A 20336-nucleotide genomic window follows, 5' to 3' on the forward strand; every position below is an offset into this window, starting at 1 on the left:
TGGAGCCGGGTACCAACTCATCCCCTCCGAGTCAAATGCAGGTCTGTGGTGCTTCTGCAGCATGAACACCTGTAGACCTGAAGGAGCGTCTCCACCCCCATTGTTCAGCCCGGACACATCATCCAGCGCCGAGGGCCTTCTGGCGGTTCCCTCATTGCAAGAAGTGAGGCTACAGGGAACCAGACAGAGGGCCTTCTCGGTGGTGGCGCCCGCCCTGTGTCCAGGGCGGCTGTCTACCAGCTCCATCTGGTACACAGGATGAGACCTTCCCTGCCTGCGGACTGTCTTGCCAGAGTGGTGCATGCTCTGGTTATCTCCCGCTTGGACTACTGCAATGCGCTCTACGTGGGGCTACCTTTGAAGGTGACCCGGAAACTGCAATTAATCCAGAATGCGGCAGCTAGACTGGTGACTGGGAGTGGCCGCCAGGACCACAGAACACCGGTTCTGAGAGACCTGCATTGGCTCCCAGTACGTTTCTGAGCACAATTCAAAGTGTTGGTGCTGACCTTGAAAGCCCGAAACGGCTTCGGTCCTGTATACCTGAAGGAGCGTCTCCACCCCCATCGTTCTGCCTGGACACTGAGGTCCAGTGCTGAGGGCCTTCTGGCGGTTCCCTCATTGCGAGAAGTGAGGTTACAGGGAACCAGGCAGAGCGCCTTCTCGGTGGTGGCGCCCGCTTTGTGGAACGCCCTCCCTTCAGATGTGAAGGAAATAAGCAGCTATCTTCTCCTTAAAAGACATCTGAAGGCAGCCCTGTTTAGGGAAGCTTTTAATATTTAATGCTGTGTTGTTTTTACACTCGATTGGAAGCCGCCCAGAGTGGCTGGGGAAACTCAGCCAGATGGGCGGCGTATAAATAATAAATTATTATTATTATAACTAGCAGCGATGAGATCGGCTACCACATCAGATTCAAGGTACAGTGGTACCTCGGGTTAAGTACTTAATTCATTCTGGAGGTCCGTTTTTAACCTGAAACTGTTCTTAACCTGAAGCACCACTTTAGCCAATGGGGCCTCCCACTGCTGCCGCGCCGCCGGAGCACGATTTCTGTTCTCATCCTGAAGCAAAGTTCTGAACCCGAGGTAATATTTCTTGGTTAGCTGAGTCTGTAACCTGAAGCGTATGTAACCTGAAGCGTATGTAACCCGAGGTACCACTGTATATAAAGACCTTTAGCAACCTGGGACCAGTTTACCTGTGAAATCATCACTGCCCCATCTATGCCCACTTGACGGCTTTGATCTGTGGGTGCCACATCAATAGCTGCTTCCCAATCCTCATAATCGTAATAATATTTTCATTATTTACCGTATTTTTCACTCTATAGGATGCACTTTTCCCTCCTAAAAAGCAAGGGAAAATGTTGTGTGCGTCCTATGGAGCAAATGCAGGGGGGAGGGAGGCGGGAAAAGCCCCCAAGAGCCGCACACAAGCTCCGCGGGGCTCTTGCGGGCTTTTCCCCAGGAGGGAGAAGGGACTGACTGGCCGCATCAGTCCCTTCTCCCACCTCGTAGAAAAGCCCACAGGAGCCACGCACCCTTTAAAGAGCGTGCAGCTTCTGTGGGCTTTTGCGAGAGGTGAGGGAATCCCCCCACCTCCCAGAAAAGCCAGGAGAAGCCATGCAGCCCTTTTAAAGAGCACGCGGCTTCTGCCGGTTTTGCGGGAGGTGGGGGAATTCCCCCACCTCCCGCAAAAGCAGGAAGAAGGTCTGGGAGAAGGTCTGCCTGCAGCCTGTCCGCTGCTCCCAGAGCTGGGGGGGGGGGAGAATCATATTGTTTTCCTTGATTTCCCCCTCTGAAAACTAGGTGCGCCCTATGGTCAGGTGCGCCCTATGGTGCGTAAAATACGGTATATGCCACCTACCTGACTGGGCTGCCCCCAGCTGCCAACAAAATATTAAAGACACAACAAAACATCAAACATTAAAAAAAAAAAAAAACTTCCCTATACAGGGCTGCCTTCATTTGTCTTCTGAAAGAAACGCCAGTCTCCTAGTGAGGAAGCGTCTACACTGCGGAACCCACTGTCTATTGATACTCTTCTTGGCACCTGATAAAAATATTTTTGTTTAGACAAGCCTACAGAAGGCTGTGTCCTTTAATCTGATTTCAAATCAGATTAAATTGCTGATTTCAAATTTCTGGAATGTTTTGAATAGTGAAAACAAACTACTTTTTTGCTGACAATTTTAACATTTTTCTTGCAACCAAACCTTATGGAATTGCTAAAAATAAACAAACTCTCCATGCTGCAGTAGTGCGACAGAAGCCGTGTTAAAAGCAGCCAGTTCCTCTCCTGCCCTTCCTCTCCCACAAACCCCAACAGAATGAGCGAGGGGGCTTACCTGAACGCAGGTTGGTCATGGTGGCTGGGTACTCCAGGTTGTTAGGATTGTGGGTAGTGACCCCAATTTCAATGGATCCTGACCACTTGTCCACTAGCTTGTCGATTCGGATCTGGAAGAAGCAGCAGAGCCGTCAGTCATTTTTCACGCCCAGGGACCTAGTCCTCTTCCCCATCCCTGGCCCGTCTCACCCTGGGACCTGTATCTCCCTTGACGCCTTCTGTCCATCTCCTCCCCACTTCAGGCACCTAAATCAGCCTCCCCCTAAACTGCGTCCTTCCAGCTGTTTCAGACTACAACTCCCATCAGCCTCCCGCCCCCCGACAGCGTGCAGTTCGACAGCTGCGGTTCAAAACAGCGAATCAGGGTTGGGGAAGGCTTGCTAGACGACAATACCCATCGTGCCCGACCACTGGGTATGCTGGCAGGGGGGCTGATGGGAGCTGGAGTCTAGCAACATTGAGAGGGACTCCTTCGTTCCGGAGGTCCGCTCTAAACCTGAAACTGTTCTTAACCTGAAGCACCACTTTAGCTAATGGGGCCTCCTGCTGCCGCCGGAGCACAATTTCTGTTCTCATCCTGAAGCAAAGTTCTTAACCTGAAGCACTATTTCTGGGTTAGCGGAGTCTGTAACCTGAAGCGTATGTAACCCAAGGTACCACTGTAACCTATTAAACTTTTAAAGCTTAGGTCCAGTCGCAGACGACTCTGGGGTTGTGGCGCTCATCTCGCTTTACTGGCCGAGGGAGCCGGCGTACAGCTTCCGGGTCATGTGGCCAGCATGACTAAGAAGCCGCTTCTGGCGAAACCAGAGCAGCGCATGGAAATGCCGTTTACCTTCCCGCTGGAGCGGTACCTATTTATCTACTTGCACTTGATGTGCTTTTGAACTGCTAGGTGGGCACTGAGAACTTACGTGCAGTCAAATTGTGGGCGACCGCGTGTATGCACAGCGTCAACAAATAAATTGATTTAAACTGCGAAAATAGTGCCAAAAGAGCAGGGAAATGGCTAGCAGTTCTGGGAGCCTTTGCAAGGGCAAAGGGACGCAGAATCAGCTGCCACTGCTCTGGGACAACCAGGGAGGGAGGGAAGGCTCTTGACGCTTTAACGTTAGTGCAGAAGAGGGAAATCTGGACAGTCTAGAGATGGGTTTTTTCCTGGGCAAAAACTGCAATTGCCAGAATTTTCTCTTCTAAGTAACCACCAGCAGGCCTCGTTTTGGAATGGGGTTTGCATGCGCCACTTCTGTGTCGACAAGAAGAAAACCACAATGCGGCTGCCAGCCTGGCGAGTTCCTGTATTGAGGCGATACTTCGATAGCTGTTTAGGTAAGAACATATGAACAGGCCTGCTGGATTAGGCCAAAGAGGACACCCAGCATCCTGCTTTCACAGTGGCCAACCAGATGCCCATTATGGGAAACCCACAAGCAGGATTCGAACACAAGAGCGACTCTCTCCTTCTGGGGTTTCCAGCAAGTGGCATTCAGAAGCATCGCTGTTTCCAACCGTGGGAGCCGAGCAGAGCCATCGTGCCTGGTAGCCCTCAATAGCCCTCTCTGTCATGAATTTGTCACTAAGATCTCTTAATAATAATAATAATAAATTTTTATTTATATCCCGCCCTTTCCGGTTCAAAAACCGGGCTCAGGGCGGCTAACAACAAATTTAAAACAATTATAAAAGCAGTATAAAATACAGTATAGAAACATGAATAACAATAAAATTCAAAAATCAGTTTAGGGGAAATAAGCATTAGATAATCCCCAGGACTAGCTGGTTGAATTGGTCCTCTTTGGGCCAGCGAGGAGACCAGGAGAAAATTAGCTGTGGGGTCTCAGAGCGGGTGATCTTCATAAAAGGGGAGGGAGAGGGAAGGGAAGGGAAATAAAAGATCAGGCTGGATTCAAATTAAACGCCAGGCGGAATAGCTCTGTCTTACAGGCCCGGTGGAAGGAGGTTAAATCCTGCAGGGCCCTGGTCTCATGGGACAGAGCATTCCACCAGGTCGGAGCCATCACTGAAAAGGCCCTGGCAGAGGATAGCCTGGCTTCCTTAGGGCCCAGGACCTCTAAACTATGGTTATTCATGAAATCTTGCTGATTTCATCTGTACCCTCTAACCATGTAGTCTCGGTGAGATCCTTTCTTTGGCAGAAACTGAAAGTAAAGATTGATAAAAGCAAAAAAAGAATAGAGGAGCCCCCGCCCTTGCGCTGCTTTTCGGCTAGTAAGGTAAAAGGTAAAGGACCGCTGGACGGCTAAGTCCAGTTAAAGGCAACTATGGGGCTGCGGCGCTCATCTCACTTTCAGGCTGAGGGAGCCAGCATTTGTCCGGGTCATGTGGCCAGCAGGACTAAACTGCTTCTAGCGCAACGAAACACCGTGACGAAAACCTGAGCACACGGAAACACTGTTTACCTTCCTATTTATCTACTTGCACTGGCGTGCTTTCGAACTGCTAGGTTGGCAGGAGCTAGGACAGACCAAGGGGAGTTCGGCCCATTACGGGGTTTCGAACCGCCAACCTTCTGATCGACAAGCCCAAGAGGCTCCGTGGTTTAGACCACAGCGCCACCCACGTCCCTATTTTTCAGCTAGTAATGCACCCCAACCCGCCAACTGTATTTTCCTTTTCATAAATGGGAGAAAATAGGATAGCCTGGAGAAGACTGAGATGGGGTATGATAGGTCAAGGTAAAGGGACCCCTGACCATTAGGTCCAGTCGTGGCCGACTCTGGGGTTGCGGCGCTCATCTCGCTTTACTGGCTGAGGGAGCCGGCGTACAGCTTCCGGGTCAAGTGGCCAGCAGGACTAAGCCGCTTCTGGCGAACCAGAGCAGCGCACGGAAACGCCGTTTACCTTCCCGCCAGAGCGGTACCTATTGATCTACTTGCACTTTGACGTGCTTTCGAACTGCTAGGTGGGCAGGAGCAGGGACCGAGCAACGGGAGCTCACCCTGTTGCGGGGATTCAAACCGCCGACCTTCCGATTGGCAAGTCCTAGGCTCTGTGGTTTAATCCACAGCGCCACCCGCATCCCAGGGGATATGATAGCCGTCTTCAAATATCTGAAGGGCCATCACATAGAAGATGGAGCAGGCTTATTTCCCAGACCGATGAATCCAAATGACAAGAAGGAGAGTGCAACTAAACTTCAGGAAGTCTCCTCTCAGGGCTTTAATTCTGAGCAATCAAAGACTGCGCCTCCACGCAGCCAACCTTGCCTCCGCCCACTTCACGCCTCTTCTGGTTCTGGGAGACATGGGAGGAAGGGAGCTGGTTGCAGCAGGAGGGGGAGACCCTCTTCACCGGCCTGACTCACTTCTGCCCCTTGATCTCCCCCTCCTCTCCTGCTCCAGTTTCTGCCTCCGATTCCGGACTTCTCTCGGCCCCCAATTCTCCCCTTCTCACCTCAAACATCTCGTTGTCCCGCAGCGGACGGTTGGTCATGACGACGCCGTTGTTGAACTCGTCCAGCGGGCGCCTCCGCTCGGCCGTCTTGTTGTTGTTGCTGAGCTTGATGAGGGTGCCACACTTTTCGTGGAAGAGGAGGGCGTCGTTTGAGGTCATGGGGGGGGCTCCGCAGGAGGCAGAGTCCGAGGGCGGGCTGCCCAGGCTGACGTTCAGCAGGCTGCCGTTGTAGGCCGACAGGATGGCGTTGCTCACGACCTCCGACAGCTCCATGCTGGAGAATCCTGCAGGCCGGAAGAAGAAGAGTTTGGATTTGATATCCCGCTTTATCACTACCCGAAGGAGTCTCAAATCGGCTAACATTCTCCTTTCCCTTCCTCCCCCACAACAAACACTCTGTGAGGTGAGTGGGGCTGAGAGACTTCAGAGAAGTGTGACTGGCCCAAGGTCACCCAGCAGCTGCATGTGGAGGAGCGGGGAATTGAACCCGGTTCCCCAGATTACGAGACTACCGCTCTTAACCACTACACCACACTGGCACCGGAGGAGGAGGAGGAAAGTGTTGTTAAGAAGGGGACAAGACCCTCTTTGGTACACACTCCAAAATAGCTCGCAAGGTCTCCTGTCCCAGGATGCTCAACACATCTACTGAGAGCAAAGGACCCTGGAATTGCTACGATCAGTCCGCGGGAAGGTAGTAGGTATTTCTTCATACACAGAGGAAAGGCCACTAAGCACTGGACAGTATCAAATGCCCTTTCTACACCGGGGGTCCCCAACGCATGCCCAATTACAGGGCCTTGTTTCGTTCTCAATGTCAATGGGGCAAAAAGCATAAGGAAAGCTGAATCAGGCCAACAACCCATCCTTTATTTATTATTTTCTTTTATTTATTGGCATCTCCCCACTTAAAGGTAAAGGTATCCCTGACCATCATAATAACAACAACAACAAAACAACAACAATTATAATTATAATAATTATAATTTATTATTTATACCCCGCCCATCTGGCTGAGTTTCCCCAGCCACTCTGGGCAGCTTCCAACAGAACACTGAAATACATTAACCTATTAAACTTTAAAAGCTTAGGTCCAGTCGTGGCCGACTCTGGGGTTGCGGCGCTCATCTCGGTTTACTGGCATTTACCTTCCTGCCAGAGCGGTACCTATTTATCTACTTGTACTTGATGTGCTTTCGAACTTACGTGCAGTCAAATTGTGTGTGACCGCATATATGCAAAGCGTCGACAAATAAATCGAAGAGCAGGGAAATGGCTAGCAGTCCTGGGAGCCTTTGCAAGGGCAATCCCATGAGCCTTTGCACTGAACTTTTGGGCCTTTTCAAGAGGTTATAGATGTTTAGAGGGCGTTTACAGCCTTCTTAGGGGGAGCCCCTCCCCCAATATGCCATTTTGCGTAGACACATGGTACCCGGGAACATAACCCCTGCGGAAGTGGAGAGATGCCTGTATTAAATGTGTTGTACACCGCCCTTCAGCTGTAGATCTCAGAGCAGTTCCTCAAAGTCCAGCACCCTGATCTCACAGTGGCCACACAGACACCCCCACAGGAAACCCACAAAGAGGACCTGAGTGCGAGCCTCTTACCCCTTGTGATTCACAACAATTAGAACTCAGAGACAAGCTGCCTCCCAGACTGTAGGCGGAGCACAGTCATCACAGCTAGTAGCCACAGGCAGCATTAATTTGTCTATGGCTATTAGCCATCAATATAGGGACGCAGGTGACCGTTGCTCGGTCCCTGCTCCTGCCAACCTAGCAGTTCAAAAGCACACCAGTGCAAGTAGATCAATAGGTACCGCTCCGGCGGGAAGGTAAACGGCATTTCCGTGCGCTGCTCTGGTTCGCCAGAAGCGGCTTAGTCATGATGGCCACATGACCCGGAAGCTGTACGCCGGCTCCCTCGGCCAGTAAAGCGAGATGAGCGCTGCAACCCCAGAGTCGGCCACGACTGGACCTAATGGTCAGGGGTCCCTTTACCCTTTACCTTTATTAGCCATCAATAGTCCTCTCCTTCTCCGTGACTTTGCCTCATCTTCTTTCAAAGCTGCCCACGTTGGTGGCTGCCACTGCGTCTTGTGGCGGCGAGTTCCACAGTCTGCTGTGTGAAGCATCTATTCCTTTAGGCCCTCCCAAATCTCCAGGCATGCTGCTGCAGTGGGGGGCCCCCAACATGATGTCCTGGGACTCAGGCTTGGACTCGGAGCCAGAGGAGTCTCAGTCCGCACTGGATCCTTTGCCCCAGGCGGCATCTGAACCTAGTCTGGGGCCTGATTCTGAAGAGCCCCAGTCTGCACAGGTCCCCCTACAACAAGCACCAGCTGGGCCGAGTCAGGGGCCTGATCCTGCCCTGGCTCCAGATGCGGGGATGGCCTCGTTGCCTTCAGCTGGGCCATCACTTACAGCTGCTCCACTACCGGTTGGTCAGAGGAGGCTGAGGCGGCCTCTGGGTCTAGTAACCCACCGACGTCTCCCGAGCTGCAGAGACTGAGGTCGGAGAGGAGAGACCTGAGTACTCGCAGGAGGAGTGCTCTCCTTCGGGCGAGACAGGGAGGTGAGTCACTGGGGGATCAGGACCGGCCGTTACCCCGACAGAGATAAAAGGCTGTCGGACCCCACCCCAGGTTGCGGGAGCAACGTTGCTGTTTGCCAGAACCTGCCTGTGATCCTGTGCCTGACCTGGCCTGATTTCCTGCCTTGGCTCTGTTGGACTGACTCCTTGTGGAACCCTTGGATTTGGGACCGGACCTGGACCGTGTTACTCGGGTGACCCCCAGGCCCAGCACACCCAAGTCCTCCAGAGCAGAAAGGAAATGCTCACCGTTCTCCGACTCCAGGCTGTTGGGAAATTTATCCGGCCGGTTCTGGTTGCAAGGCAGGTCCAGAGCTGCAAAATGAGGGGGAAAGGAGGTGAGGGATTTGACTCAACACCAGCTGCAATGCCCTCTAACTGCAGTGCACAGATCGTTCCGGCACTATCAGGACCTGACATAGCTGTCAACTTTCAGATTTGAAAATAAGGGATCAGCAGCCTCGAAAATAAGGGATCAGCAGCCTCACCTGTCCCGGGGACAGTCTACGGGATATCTAACAATCCGGGATAGCAGTGGGAAGCAGCAGGAAATGGCGCTGGAATAAGGGAATTTCCCGCAAAAAAAAGGGAAGGTTGACAGCTATGTATCAGGACAACAGCAACAGATCGACCCCCATGATTCAGATCACGGCACAGTGGCTACAGCTCCAGGTGGTTCATAGAGAACAAGAGCTCTGCCGAATCAGGCCAGCAGTCCACCTAAGTCCAGCATCCTGTTCTCACAGTGCCCATGCAGATGGCCCAATCAAAACCCTCAACAGGATTCGAACACAAGATCCACACTCTCCCCTCCTGAGGTTTCCATCAGCTGGTACCCAGAATCACTGCTGCCTCCAAGCGCAGCCAAATTGGCTAGTAGCCATTGATAACCTAATCCCCCATGAATTTGCCTAATGCAATGCTAATCTAATATTAATCCAATATTACAGGCACTGGGCAGAGTCGCCTTCGCTTCTCATCTTGTCTCACCCTTAAGCAAGTAAGCCCAGCCACCAGGGAAAACAACACAAAGCGAATCCCCAGCTTCACCAGCCAGACCGAACCGACTGCGCAGCGACATCTCAGCAAATTCCTCCCGGGATTCATCCGAATCATCGAATTGTAGGGTTGGAAGGGACCCCAGCTCCGAGGGCCTCCTGGTGGTTCCCTCGCTGCAAGAAGCCAAGTTACAGGGAACCAGGCAGAGGGCCTTCTCGGTGGTGGCGCCCGCCCTGTGGAACGCCCTCCCACCAGATGTCAAAGAGAACAACAACAACCAGACTTTTAGAAGACTTCTGAAGGCAGCCCTGTTCAGGGAAGCTTTTAATGTTTAATAGGTTATTATATTTTAGTGTTCTGTTGGAAGCCGCCCAGAGTGGCTGTGGAAACCCTGCCAGATGGGCGGGGTATAAATAATAAAAATTATCTATCTATCTAGTCCAACCCCCTGCAATGCAGGAATCTCAGCTAAAGCATTCATGACATGATGAATCGTTGGGACTACAACTCCCATTGTTGTTGAATAATTGGATGCAACATTAAAAAAAAAAACCCAATTAACACCCAATGTGTGCAGAGGAGGGGCAACCAAGATGGGGAAAAAGAGTTTGGGAAACTAAGCTTGATGAGCAACGGTTCAGGGAGTTGGGGGTGCTTAACCTGGAGAAAAAGCAGAGCCATCACCTTGCCAACAAAGGTCCGTATAGTAAAAGCCATGGTTTTCCCAGTAGTGATGTATGGAAGTGAGAGCTGGATCATCAAGAAGGCTGATCGCCGAAGAATGGATGCTTTGAATTCTGGTGCTGGAAGAGACTCTTGAGAGTCCCATGGACTGCAAGAAGATCAAACCTCTCCATTCTGAAGGAAATCAGCCCTGAGCGCTCACTGGAAGGACGGATCCTGAAGCTGAGGCTCCAAGACTTTGGCCACCTCATGAGAAGAGAAGACTCCCTGGAAAAGACCCTGATGTTGGGAAAGATGGAGGGCACAAGGAGAAGGGGACGACGGAGGACGAGATGGTGGGACAGTGTTCTCGAAGCTACCAGCATGAGTTTGACCAAACTGCGGGAGACAGCAGAAGACAGGAGGGCCTAGCGTGCTCTGGTCCAGGGGGTCACGAAGAGGCGGACACGACTAAACCACAACAACAACCTGGAGAAGAGGAGATGGAGAGGTGGCGTGGAAGCCATCTTCGGGTATATGGAAGATGGAACAAGCTTGTTTTCTGTTGCTCTGGAAGGGGGGACTTGAACCAAGGGATTCAAGTGGTAGGAAAAGAAATTCTAACTAAACATTAGGAAGAACTTTCTGAGGGTAAGAGCTGTTTGACCGTGGAATGGTCTCCCTTAGGAGGTAGTGGACTTTCCTTCCTTGGAGGTTTTTAAAGCGAGGCTGCATGACCCACGTGTTGAAACTGAAATTGAATTGAAATACTTTATTGTCACTTGTACAACTTGTATACAACTTGTATACAGTGAGATTACACGAGAACGCCCCCCCACTCAGCTCTCTTAGCCTTAATTCCCCTCGTTTACAGACGCAAACCCACCAAACCTGAAAGTCAGTTGCCCTGTTGTTATCTTTTCACTCAGCAGCCTAACAGCCCACGGACAGAAGCTGTTCTTTACCCTGTTGGTGTGACTAATCCTGCTTCTATATCTTCTGCCTGAGGGCAGGAGATCAAGGAAGTGCTGGCCAGGGTGTGAATCATCCCTGTTGAGGTTTCTTCAGCTGTTATTCGGCCCTGTATCCACAGCCCAGACATAGATCCAGCTCCGAGGGCCTTCTGGAGGTTCCCTAACTGGCAGAAGGGAAGCTACAGGCAGAGGGCCTTCTTAGTAGTGGCGCCTGCCCTGTAAGTTGCCCTCCCATCTGATGTCAAGGACATCAACAATTATTTTAGAAGACATCTGAAGGCAGCCTTTGAATGTGTTTTGTTTTGTGATGTTTTGATATATGCTGGAAGTGGACAGAGTGGCTGGGGCAACTCAGTCAGATGCAGTGGGGAGGGAGAATAATAAAAATATTATTATTCCTGCATTGCAGGGGGTTGGACAGAATCACCCTCCAACCTCCCCAATTTAATGATTCTACCCAATAAATGCAAGCAGAGAGGGAGAAGCACATCCTTAAGCCTCTGATTCTGCAGGGCGGGGGGTGGGGACACTTCCTACCTCAAGGAAGCACGAAGGGCAGTGGGACGCCTTCTCCCTGGACTCTAAATAATAATAATAATAATTTATTATTTATACCCCGCCCATCTGGCTGGGCCTCCCCAGCCACTCTGGGCGGCTTCCATAGAAACCAGAAATACAGTAATGCATCAAACATTAAAAGCTTCCCTATACAGGGCTGCCTTCTGATGTCTTCTGAATGTCAGGTAGTTGTTTATCGCTTTGACATCTCGTGGGAGGGCGTTCCACAGGGCGGGCGCCACCACCGAGAAGGCCCTCTGCCTGGTTCCCTGTAGCTTTGCTTCTCGCAGGGAGGGAACCGCCAGAAGGCCCTCGGCGCTGGACCTCAGTGTCCGGGCAGAACGATGGGGGTGGAGACGCTCCTTCAGGGATACCGGACCGAGGCCGTTTAGGGCTTGAAAGGTCAGCACCAACACTTTGAATTGTGCTCGGAAACGTACTGGGAGCCAATGTAGGTCTTTCAAGACCGGTGTTATATGGTCTTGGCGGCTGCCCCCAGTCACCAGTCTAGCTGCCGCATTCTGGATTAGTTGTAGTTTCTGAGTCACCTTCAAAGGTAGCCCCACGTAGAGCGCATGGCAGTAGTCCAAGCGGGAGATAACCAGAGCATGCACCACTCTGGAGAGACAGTCCGCAGGCAGATAGGGTCTCAGCCTACGTACCAGATGGAGCTGGTAAACAGCTGCCCTGGACAAGTGGGCTTGTTCTCATAGAATCGTAAGAGTCGGGGAAGATCAATTAAGAGAGGTCTGGGAAAAGGAGACAACACAGCAGACCGATAGTCAAAGCTGGGGGGAAATATGCGAGAATCATACATTGCAAAATGTTGTCTGTTAAAAGAAAATTATTATAAATTAGTTTGGAGATGGCATTTAACACCAGTCAGATTAAATCAAACAAACAAGAACTATTCGGTGTTATGTTGGAGGGGATGCCAGGAACCGGAACTTATGTTCACATGTGGTGGAGGTGTAAATATGCACAGTGCTACCTCTGGTTACGTACTTAATTCGTTCCGGAGGTCCGTTCTTAAGCTGAAACTGTTCTTAACCTGAAGCACCACTTTAGCTAATGGGGCCCCCTGCTGCTGCTGCCGCGCCGCCGGAGCACGATTTCTGTTCTCATCCTGAAGCAAAGTTCTTAACCTGAAGCACTATTTCTGGGTTAGCGGAGTCTGTAACCTGAAGCGCCTGTAACCCGAGGTACCACTTTACATTTTTTTTTCTGGCAAAGGGTGTTTAAGGAGATAACAGAAAACACTGGGTTAAAGCTGACCCAGAGTCCAGAGGTAGCCTTGTTATCGATATACGATTGGGTGGAAGGTTCACAGGCTATGAAGGACTTGCTCACAAATTTACTGACGGCTGCACAAGTTGTTATAGCTAGTGGAAGGGCCAAGGGGAATATAAAATGGAAGAATGGTATAAAGAGGTGTGAGATATACCTATTTATGATAAATTAACATGTGCCATTAAGGTAAGACGGGGAATACGCAGGAGAAATGATTTTGAGGATACTGTATATGGAAGATGTTTGTAGAATTTGTAGTGTCAAAAAGGAAAGGAGTCAAACCAACGCAAGAGGTGTTGAGATTTTGGGAGGTTGGATAGTTACAATGGAATGGCCTCGGGGGTGTGGGGTTAACATTTTAATTCTTATTTATTTATGATTATTTCTTTGTCAAAATAAAAAATGAAATTGAAAAACAGAAAAGGGGGAAAGATAAGAATCATAGATTTGGAGGGGCACCAAGGATCCTCTAGTCCAGGCATGTCCAACAGGTAGATTGTGATCTACTGGTAGATTACTGGACGTCGGTGGTAGATCACTGGTTCCCCCCAAAGAAGCTCAGCAACTTTGGCTCCCCTAAGAAAAGCTTTACATCTTTGCCCTGAAGCCCCAAAAACAGGGCTTTCCTTCCTACAGGACCGCCTCTCCTGGTATGCCCCATGGAGAGGTCCACAAATGACAACACCTTGGAGGTCCCAGATCGCAAGGTGGTTAGATTGGTCTCAACTAGGGCCAGGGCCTTTTCCGTACTGGCCCCAAATTGGTGGAACGCTCTGTCCCAAGAGACCAGGGCCCTGCGGGACTTGACATCTTTCCGCAGGGCCTGCAAGACGGAGCTGTTCCGCCTGGCCTTTGGGCTGGACTCAGTCTGACCCTTATGTTGCCCTCCCCTTATGGTTCTGATCTATAGGCTACTTTTAAAATGAGGCTCCATTTTAAATGGTATTTTAATGCATATTTTAAATTGGTTATTTTACCCCCTATTATTTATTTTTTGTAATTTTACCGGTGTTAGCCGCCCTGAGCCCAGCTCTGGCCAGGGAGGGCAGGGTATAAATAAAAATTTATTATTATTACTACTAAAAAAAAAAAAGCTCAACTTTGACCTGACCCCCCCCCCCCAAAACATGGATGGTTTTCTGGCAGAATCCGAGACCAGGGAGAAGAGTCGGTGAAAGAAGACTGGAAGAAATTTAAAGACTATTTACAGAAATATTGTAAAATTAATGAATCTTAGAAGGATGTTGGATAGAAACTAAGTGGTTTCCAGCTGTAATGCTTTAAGAGATACGAAAAAAGGTTTACAAATGGGTAAAAGCTTAATGGTAAGGATTTGCTGAACTAACAAACTGAACTGGAATACAAAAAAGGGAGGTACGAGGAGGTCCAGGGAAATAAGTGTAAGGAAGATATGCTATGGAAAATTAATGTGTTCTTAACTGTTTTTATTTTGTATGTTTCTTTTTATTTTTCATTTCTTTGTTATGTCTCAATAAGGGTTTTTTTATTTTTCTTGCTGTATTTTGTATTTTCTTGTATTTTTACTTTCTGTTTTTGTGTAATTCTTGTATTTTTTGAAATTTTAATAAATATCATTTAAAAAACAAACAAACATGGATGGTTTTCCTTCCTAAAAATAGCTTAACAACTCAGATCACTGCCAGTTTTTTCTAGTCCAGCCCCCTGCTACGCAGGAATAGGCGGCTGTCCCTTACGGGGATCGAACCGGCAACCTTGGCGTTATCAGCACCCCAGCCTCTAACCAACTGAGCCACCCAGCAGCCATTGGCCAAGCGCCCCCCTTCCCGAGATGCCTTGCAGGCCAGCCGTTCTCCCGTACCTTCATCGTGCGCGACTGCCTCTTCCGCCTCCTCGGGGCTGCTGGGCACCACCGTGATCTGCGTGCACTTGCCGTACAGGTCCACCACGGCCCAGACGTGGAGGGGGATGCCGGTGGCAGCCACGCCGCAGTCCTGCCCGTTGACCCAGAGGCGCAGCTCCCCGTTGGCCGTGCGCTGGATCCCCACGCGGTCGCCCTCGCCCAGCTGGTCCAGATCCTGCCCATACTCCTCCAGGATAGAGCGCCCGTCCCGAAGCACCGAGCAGCCCGAGATGATCCAGGAGCCGCCCTTGAGGCCCGTGGCGCTGCTGGGGAAGTCGAGGTGGTTGGGATCCAAGGCCGTCACGCCAATCTCGATGGAGCCGCTCCAGGAATTAACCTGCGGGAGGCGGAGAGCCGTGTTAGGAACTCATAGATATACAGTGGTACCTCAGGTTACATACGCTGCAGGTTACATACGCTTCGGGTTACACACTCCGCTAACCCAGAGATAGTGCTTCAGGTTAAGAACTTTGCTTCAGGATAAGAACAGAAATTGGGCTCCGGCGGCACGGTGGCAGCAGGAGGCCCCATTAGCTAAAGTGGTGCTTCAGGTTAAGAACAGTTTCAGGTTAAGAACAGACCTCCAGAATGAATTAAGCACTTAACCCGAGGTACCACTGTATAAGCTAGGGGGCAAGCGGCCCCTTAAACCTGGGTTGCAATCGCCACAACGGAACGGCTGTTTGCCAGGGGGTTGGACTGGATGACCTTTGGGGATCCAAACTGATCGATTCTACTACATTGCTTCATTGTGAAGTGACCGACTCTGGGGTTGTGGCGCTCATCTTGCTTTACAGGCCGAGGGAGCCAGCGTCCAGTTTCCGGGTCATGTGGCCAGCAGGACTAAGCCGCTTCTGGCGAACCAGAGCAGCGCACGGAAACGCCATTTACCTTCCCACCGGAGCGGTACCTATTTATCTTATTGCACTTTGACGTGCTTTCGAACTGCTAGTTCTTAAAACAGGACCCCTGGATGGTTAAGTCCAGTGGAAGGCAACCATAGGGTTGAGGCGCTCATCTCGCTTTCAGGCTGAGGGAGCCGGCATTTGTTCACAGACAGCTTTCTGGGTCATGTGGCCAGCATGACTAAACCGCTACCTGCGCAAGGGGACACTGTGACGGAAACCAGAGAGCACGGAAACGCCTTTTACATTCCCGCCGCAGCGGTACCTATTTATCTAGTTGCACTGGCGTGCTTTCGAACTGCTAAGTTGGCAGGAGCTGGGACTGAGCAACGGGAGCTCACCCTGTCGCGGGGATTCGAACCGCTGACCTTCTGATTGGCAAGCCCAAGAGGCTCAGTGGTTTAGATTACAGCGCCACCTGCTTCCCAGGTATGCAAGAAGGAGAAACACAAGCAGGGAAAATGGAAATAGTATTCACTATGGGCTAGGGCAGAGGTCTTTAAACGGTGGTTTGTGAGTTCCGTTTGGGTGGAACGGCTGCAGCAAAGTCAAGTACAGTGGACACTCGGGTTGTGAATGTGATCCGTGCAGGATGCACGTTTGCAACCCGCAGCGGAGCGTTTGTGCATGCGCGTGTTGCAGTTCGGCGCTTCTGCACAAAGCGTGACCTTGCGCTTCTGTGCATGCGCAACCACCAAAACCCAGAAGTAACCCATTCCGGTACTTCCAGGTTTTGGCAGTCCGCACCCCGAAAAACGCAACCTGAAGCGTCTGTAACCTGAGGTATGTCTATATCTCTGCACTCAGCCCTACACATTCATTGATGTGACAAGGGAGCACCAAGATGAGCAGCAAGGGGTCTGCGATTCACACAGCAACGCGGGTGAACAAGACACGCGCCTTTTGCTGCGCACTAGTCAGTTGGCTCAATGCAAGACGTCGGTTGCCAACCCGGTGCCCAGAAATCTCGAAGCAGCTGCAATTGGACCGGCATCAGTAGCAAACCACCCGGGGAATTTCAAACACTGGCAGAAAGGAGGAGGAGGAGATGATGAAGGCAGAGTCACCGCACCCCACAACGGAAGACCCCGCTTTTGCTTACAACAGGGGCAGTAGCCAAGATGTCAGCCTCCTCCTGCTTTAGACTACAACTCCCATCATTCTTGACCACTGCCTGTGCTGGCTGCGGCTGCTAGAGCCATAGTGTGATGCAATGGGTCAGTGCATCTGGCTGTTAACCAGAAGGTTAGTGGTTCGAGCCCACCCAGGGGTGCCTGAAGGCAGGATTCCTGAATTGCAGCGGGTTGGACTAGATGACCCTCGTGGGTCTCTCCCTCTATTACTTATTTATTTTTATTTTACGTATGTACAACCCAACCCTCCCTGACTACAGGTTGCAGAAATATATCAATGTATTGAAACAAGTACAGATTCTAATCAAAGGACCATATAAAATCATGGTACTCAACGGGTACAGCCCTTTCTCAAAGGAATAGCACTCTTAACGTGCACAGGGGTACTTCCTGAGCTGACAGGCTCAAGTCGACAGAGCCTGGAGAAACAGCTCTCAGGTGGGATGTACAAAAAACCCCCTAAAAAATGAGCCATTTCCCACCATATTATTTTATTTTAAATCTCACCCCCTCCCCAGCTCTCCTGAGCTACCTAGGAGAATTCTAATTTAGGAAGGAGAGAAGGAAAATGTTTAAAAATTGGGTATTGGGCCAGAATTAGCACCCTCTCTTTCTCTGCTCAGGAAATGATCACATCACAGCAGCTCTGGGTCAGACAGAAGGACGACCCGTCCAGGGTCCTGCTTCCCCAAAGGGAAGCCCACGTAGCACCTTGGAGGCAAACGCTCTCCTCCAGGCCAGGAAATAAAATTTGAAAAATTCCTTCCGGCTGCTCTGCCTTAGCGGAACTTGCCCACTTTCCTACCTGAGCTCATTCAAAACACGCAATTGTGTTTGCTGCCCTGGATTCAAAGGGAAAGGCGGAGAGACAGAAACATTTCAAAATTTGCAAGCGGACAGAGCGCACCATAGTCCTCTGCAGGGCTTTCTCCCCAGAGAGATAAGCCCTTTCCTAGGATACGCCAATCCATGCCGACACGTAAGATCAGAAGAGGCCTGCAGCTGGATCAGGCCAGCAAACCACCTAGTCCAGCAGCCTGTTCTCACAGCGGCCAACCACTGGCCACAAGTCTGAACACAAGAGCATTTACTGTGCGCCCCCTGCCCTGATTCCCAATAGCTGGTATTCCAAGACACGCCACCTCTGACAGTGGAGAGAGAATACTAAACCACTGTGGTTAGATGGCACTGATGGGCTATTTGTCTAATCCATTTTTAAAGCCATTCAGGTGGATGAGCAGCGTGACCTCTTGTGGCAGTGAGTTCCATAGTTTAACAAAGCGCTGTGGGAAGGAGTACTTTCCTTTGTCTGCCCTGAACTGTTCAGCTTCCTGGTGTTATGAAAATGAGAAAAAACTTTTCTCCACCTTCTGAACTTTTCCCAGCTCCACATTTTCTGAAGCGAGGCAGCCAGAACCGTACACAGTACTCCATAGGTGGTTGCACCAGAGATTTGCAAAACGGCATTATGATACATGTTGGATTTTAAATTTGCAGTCCCTTTGCTAAATGGAGACGGCATCCTCTCTTGTTTTCTTATGGCTCCAATATGTCTACAGTACGCAGACATTGGCACTCACAATCGACGTTGATCTTAAGAGAGAGTGATCATCCTCTCCATTCTCGGCCCTCACTGCTCTTGAACTCGGGACACGTGGCCCTTACTTCCCATAACCTGTTTCCCCTCTCAGTCACCTCTTGCCCCAGATGCCATTATTCTCCCTGCCCACCTCACAGGGTGGTTGTTAGGACCAGACGCAGAGGGGTAAGGACCATGAATACAGCCTCCTATGTCCCCCTGGAGCTCCCTTTCTTCTTCCTCCTCAACAAAATCCATCTCCAGATACGTCCCTTTACCTCTCATATATTCCACCCCGCTCATCTCTGCACCCCACAGGCTGATCTCCCAGCCCCACACACCCCAGTTGCCACCAAATCACCCTCCACACACCCTGATCTTCCTTCTTCATCTTACCCTGCATTTACCCTGATTATTCTGCCCTTCTTCCCACCCACAGTTACCCCAACATGTCTCCCACTCACCCTGCTTCCCACTCCTCTGGTTGCCCCACCTGCACCCCAGTTGCCCCTCCCTCCCTCTGGCACCTGCCACACTGGGGGGGGGGGGATAACTGTGAGCTTTCCTACATACAAACCCAACAGAGCTCCCACCCCCCTCCCAGCCTAGCCTTCTTCCCTCTTCTTACCTCAGCTATTCTCCCATCTCCCCACCCTCCACATACCCTGATCTTCAACCTTCACCTTACCCCGTTATCTCCCCACTTACCCCTCACCTGGCCTCCACATAGCCCCCTCTTCACTCTTCTTAGCCCCCCAGTTACTCCAGTCACCCCCATCTCCTGATCTTCACCCTTCATCTTACCCCAGTTATCCCCTTACCCTCCACATACCCCACTCTTCTGACATCCCCCCGTCTACCCTGATCGTCAACCTTTCATCTTACCCATTGCCCCAGTTATCCCCCCTCACTTACCCCCAGTCACCCTACCCTCTGCATACCCTGATCTTCACCCTTCACCTTACCCCAGTTACCCCCCACAGCCTCCATGTACCTCACTCTTCATACATCCCCCCACCCTCCACACCCCCTGATCTTCAACCTTTCATCTTACCCGTTACCCCAGTTATCCCCCCACTTGACGCACTCTTCCCTCTTCTTACCCCCCAGTCACCCCAGCCCCTACCCTCTGCATGCCCTGATCTTCACCCTTCACCTTACCCCAGTTGCCCCCCGCAGCCTTCACTCTTCTTACACCCTCCACATCCTGATCTTCATCTTACCCCCCAGTTACCCCCTCACTTACCCTCCATGTACCTCATTCTTCTTACCCCCCACCCTCCACATACCCTGATCTTCAACCTTTCATCCTACCCCACTGTTACCCCAGTTATCCCCCCCACTTATGCTCCCCTAACCCCACTCTTCACTCTTCTTACCCCCTGTCACCCCACCCCCCACCCTCCACATACCCTGATCTTCAACCTTTCATCCTACCCCACTGTTACCCCAGTTATCCCCCCCACTTATGCTCCCCTAACCCCACTCTTCACTCTTCTTACCCCCTGTCACCCCACCCCCCACCCTCCACATACCCTGATCTTCAACCTTTCATCCTACCCCACTGTTACCCCAGTTATCCCCCCCACTTATGCTCCCCTAACCCCACTCTTCCCTCTTCTTACCCCCTGCCACCCCACCCCCTACCCTCCACATACCCTGATCTTCAGCCTTTCATCTTAACCCCCAGTTACCCCCCTCACTCACCCTCCACGTCCCCCCCTCTTCTTACCCCCTCCGCCTACCCCGATCTCCCCCCCCCTCACCTTCCTGTCGATGCGGACGGTGAAGACGGCGCCCGGGGCGAGGGGCTCCCTGCTGAGGACGAGCCCGTGGTTGAACTCCTGGCCGGGCTGCGAGCGGGCGGCGCTGCGGCCGCCCCGAGACACCGTCACCAGCCGCCCCGTGCGAGGGTGCAGCAGCGGCAGAGGCGCCGAGGAGAGCCCCGCGCCGGGCCCCGCCGCCCGCTCCCCGCCGCCGCCCGGGCCCAGCAT

At 51.4% G+C, this 20336-nt stretch overlaps 1 protein-coding gene across 1 annotated transcript in view; it reads right to left on the bottom strand.

Moving 5' to 3' along the window:
* Window positions 1-20336, bottom strand: part of NEURL4 (neuralized E3 ubiquitin protein ligase 4) — a gene marked incomplete at its 5' end in the record, with an annotated part of 63072 nt that extends 42736 nt beyond the window's left edge. The window contains 5 exons of the mRNA XM_080979598.1: window positions 2351-2462; window positions 5767-6050; window positions 8609-8674; window positions 14684-15062; window positions 20109-20336. Coding sequence (XP_080835724.1) covers window positions 2351-2462; window positions 5767-6050; window positions 8609-8674; window positions 14684-15062; window positions 20109-20336 — 1069 coding nt within the window. The remainder of the gene's footprint in view (window positions 1-2350; window positions 2463-5766; window positions 6051-8608; window positions 8675-14683; window positions 15063-20108) is intronic.

The sequence above is a fragment of the Podarcis pityusensis genome (genome assembly GCF_964106645.2).
Source record: "Podarcis pityusensis genome assembly, chromosome: 13".
Classification (NCBI taxonomy): domain Eukaryota; kingdom Metazoa; phylum Chordata; class Lepidosauria; order Squamata; family Lacertidae; genus Podarcis; species Podarcis pityusensis.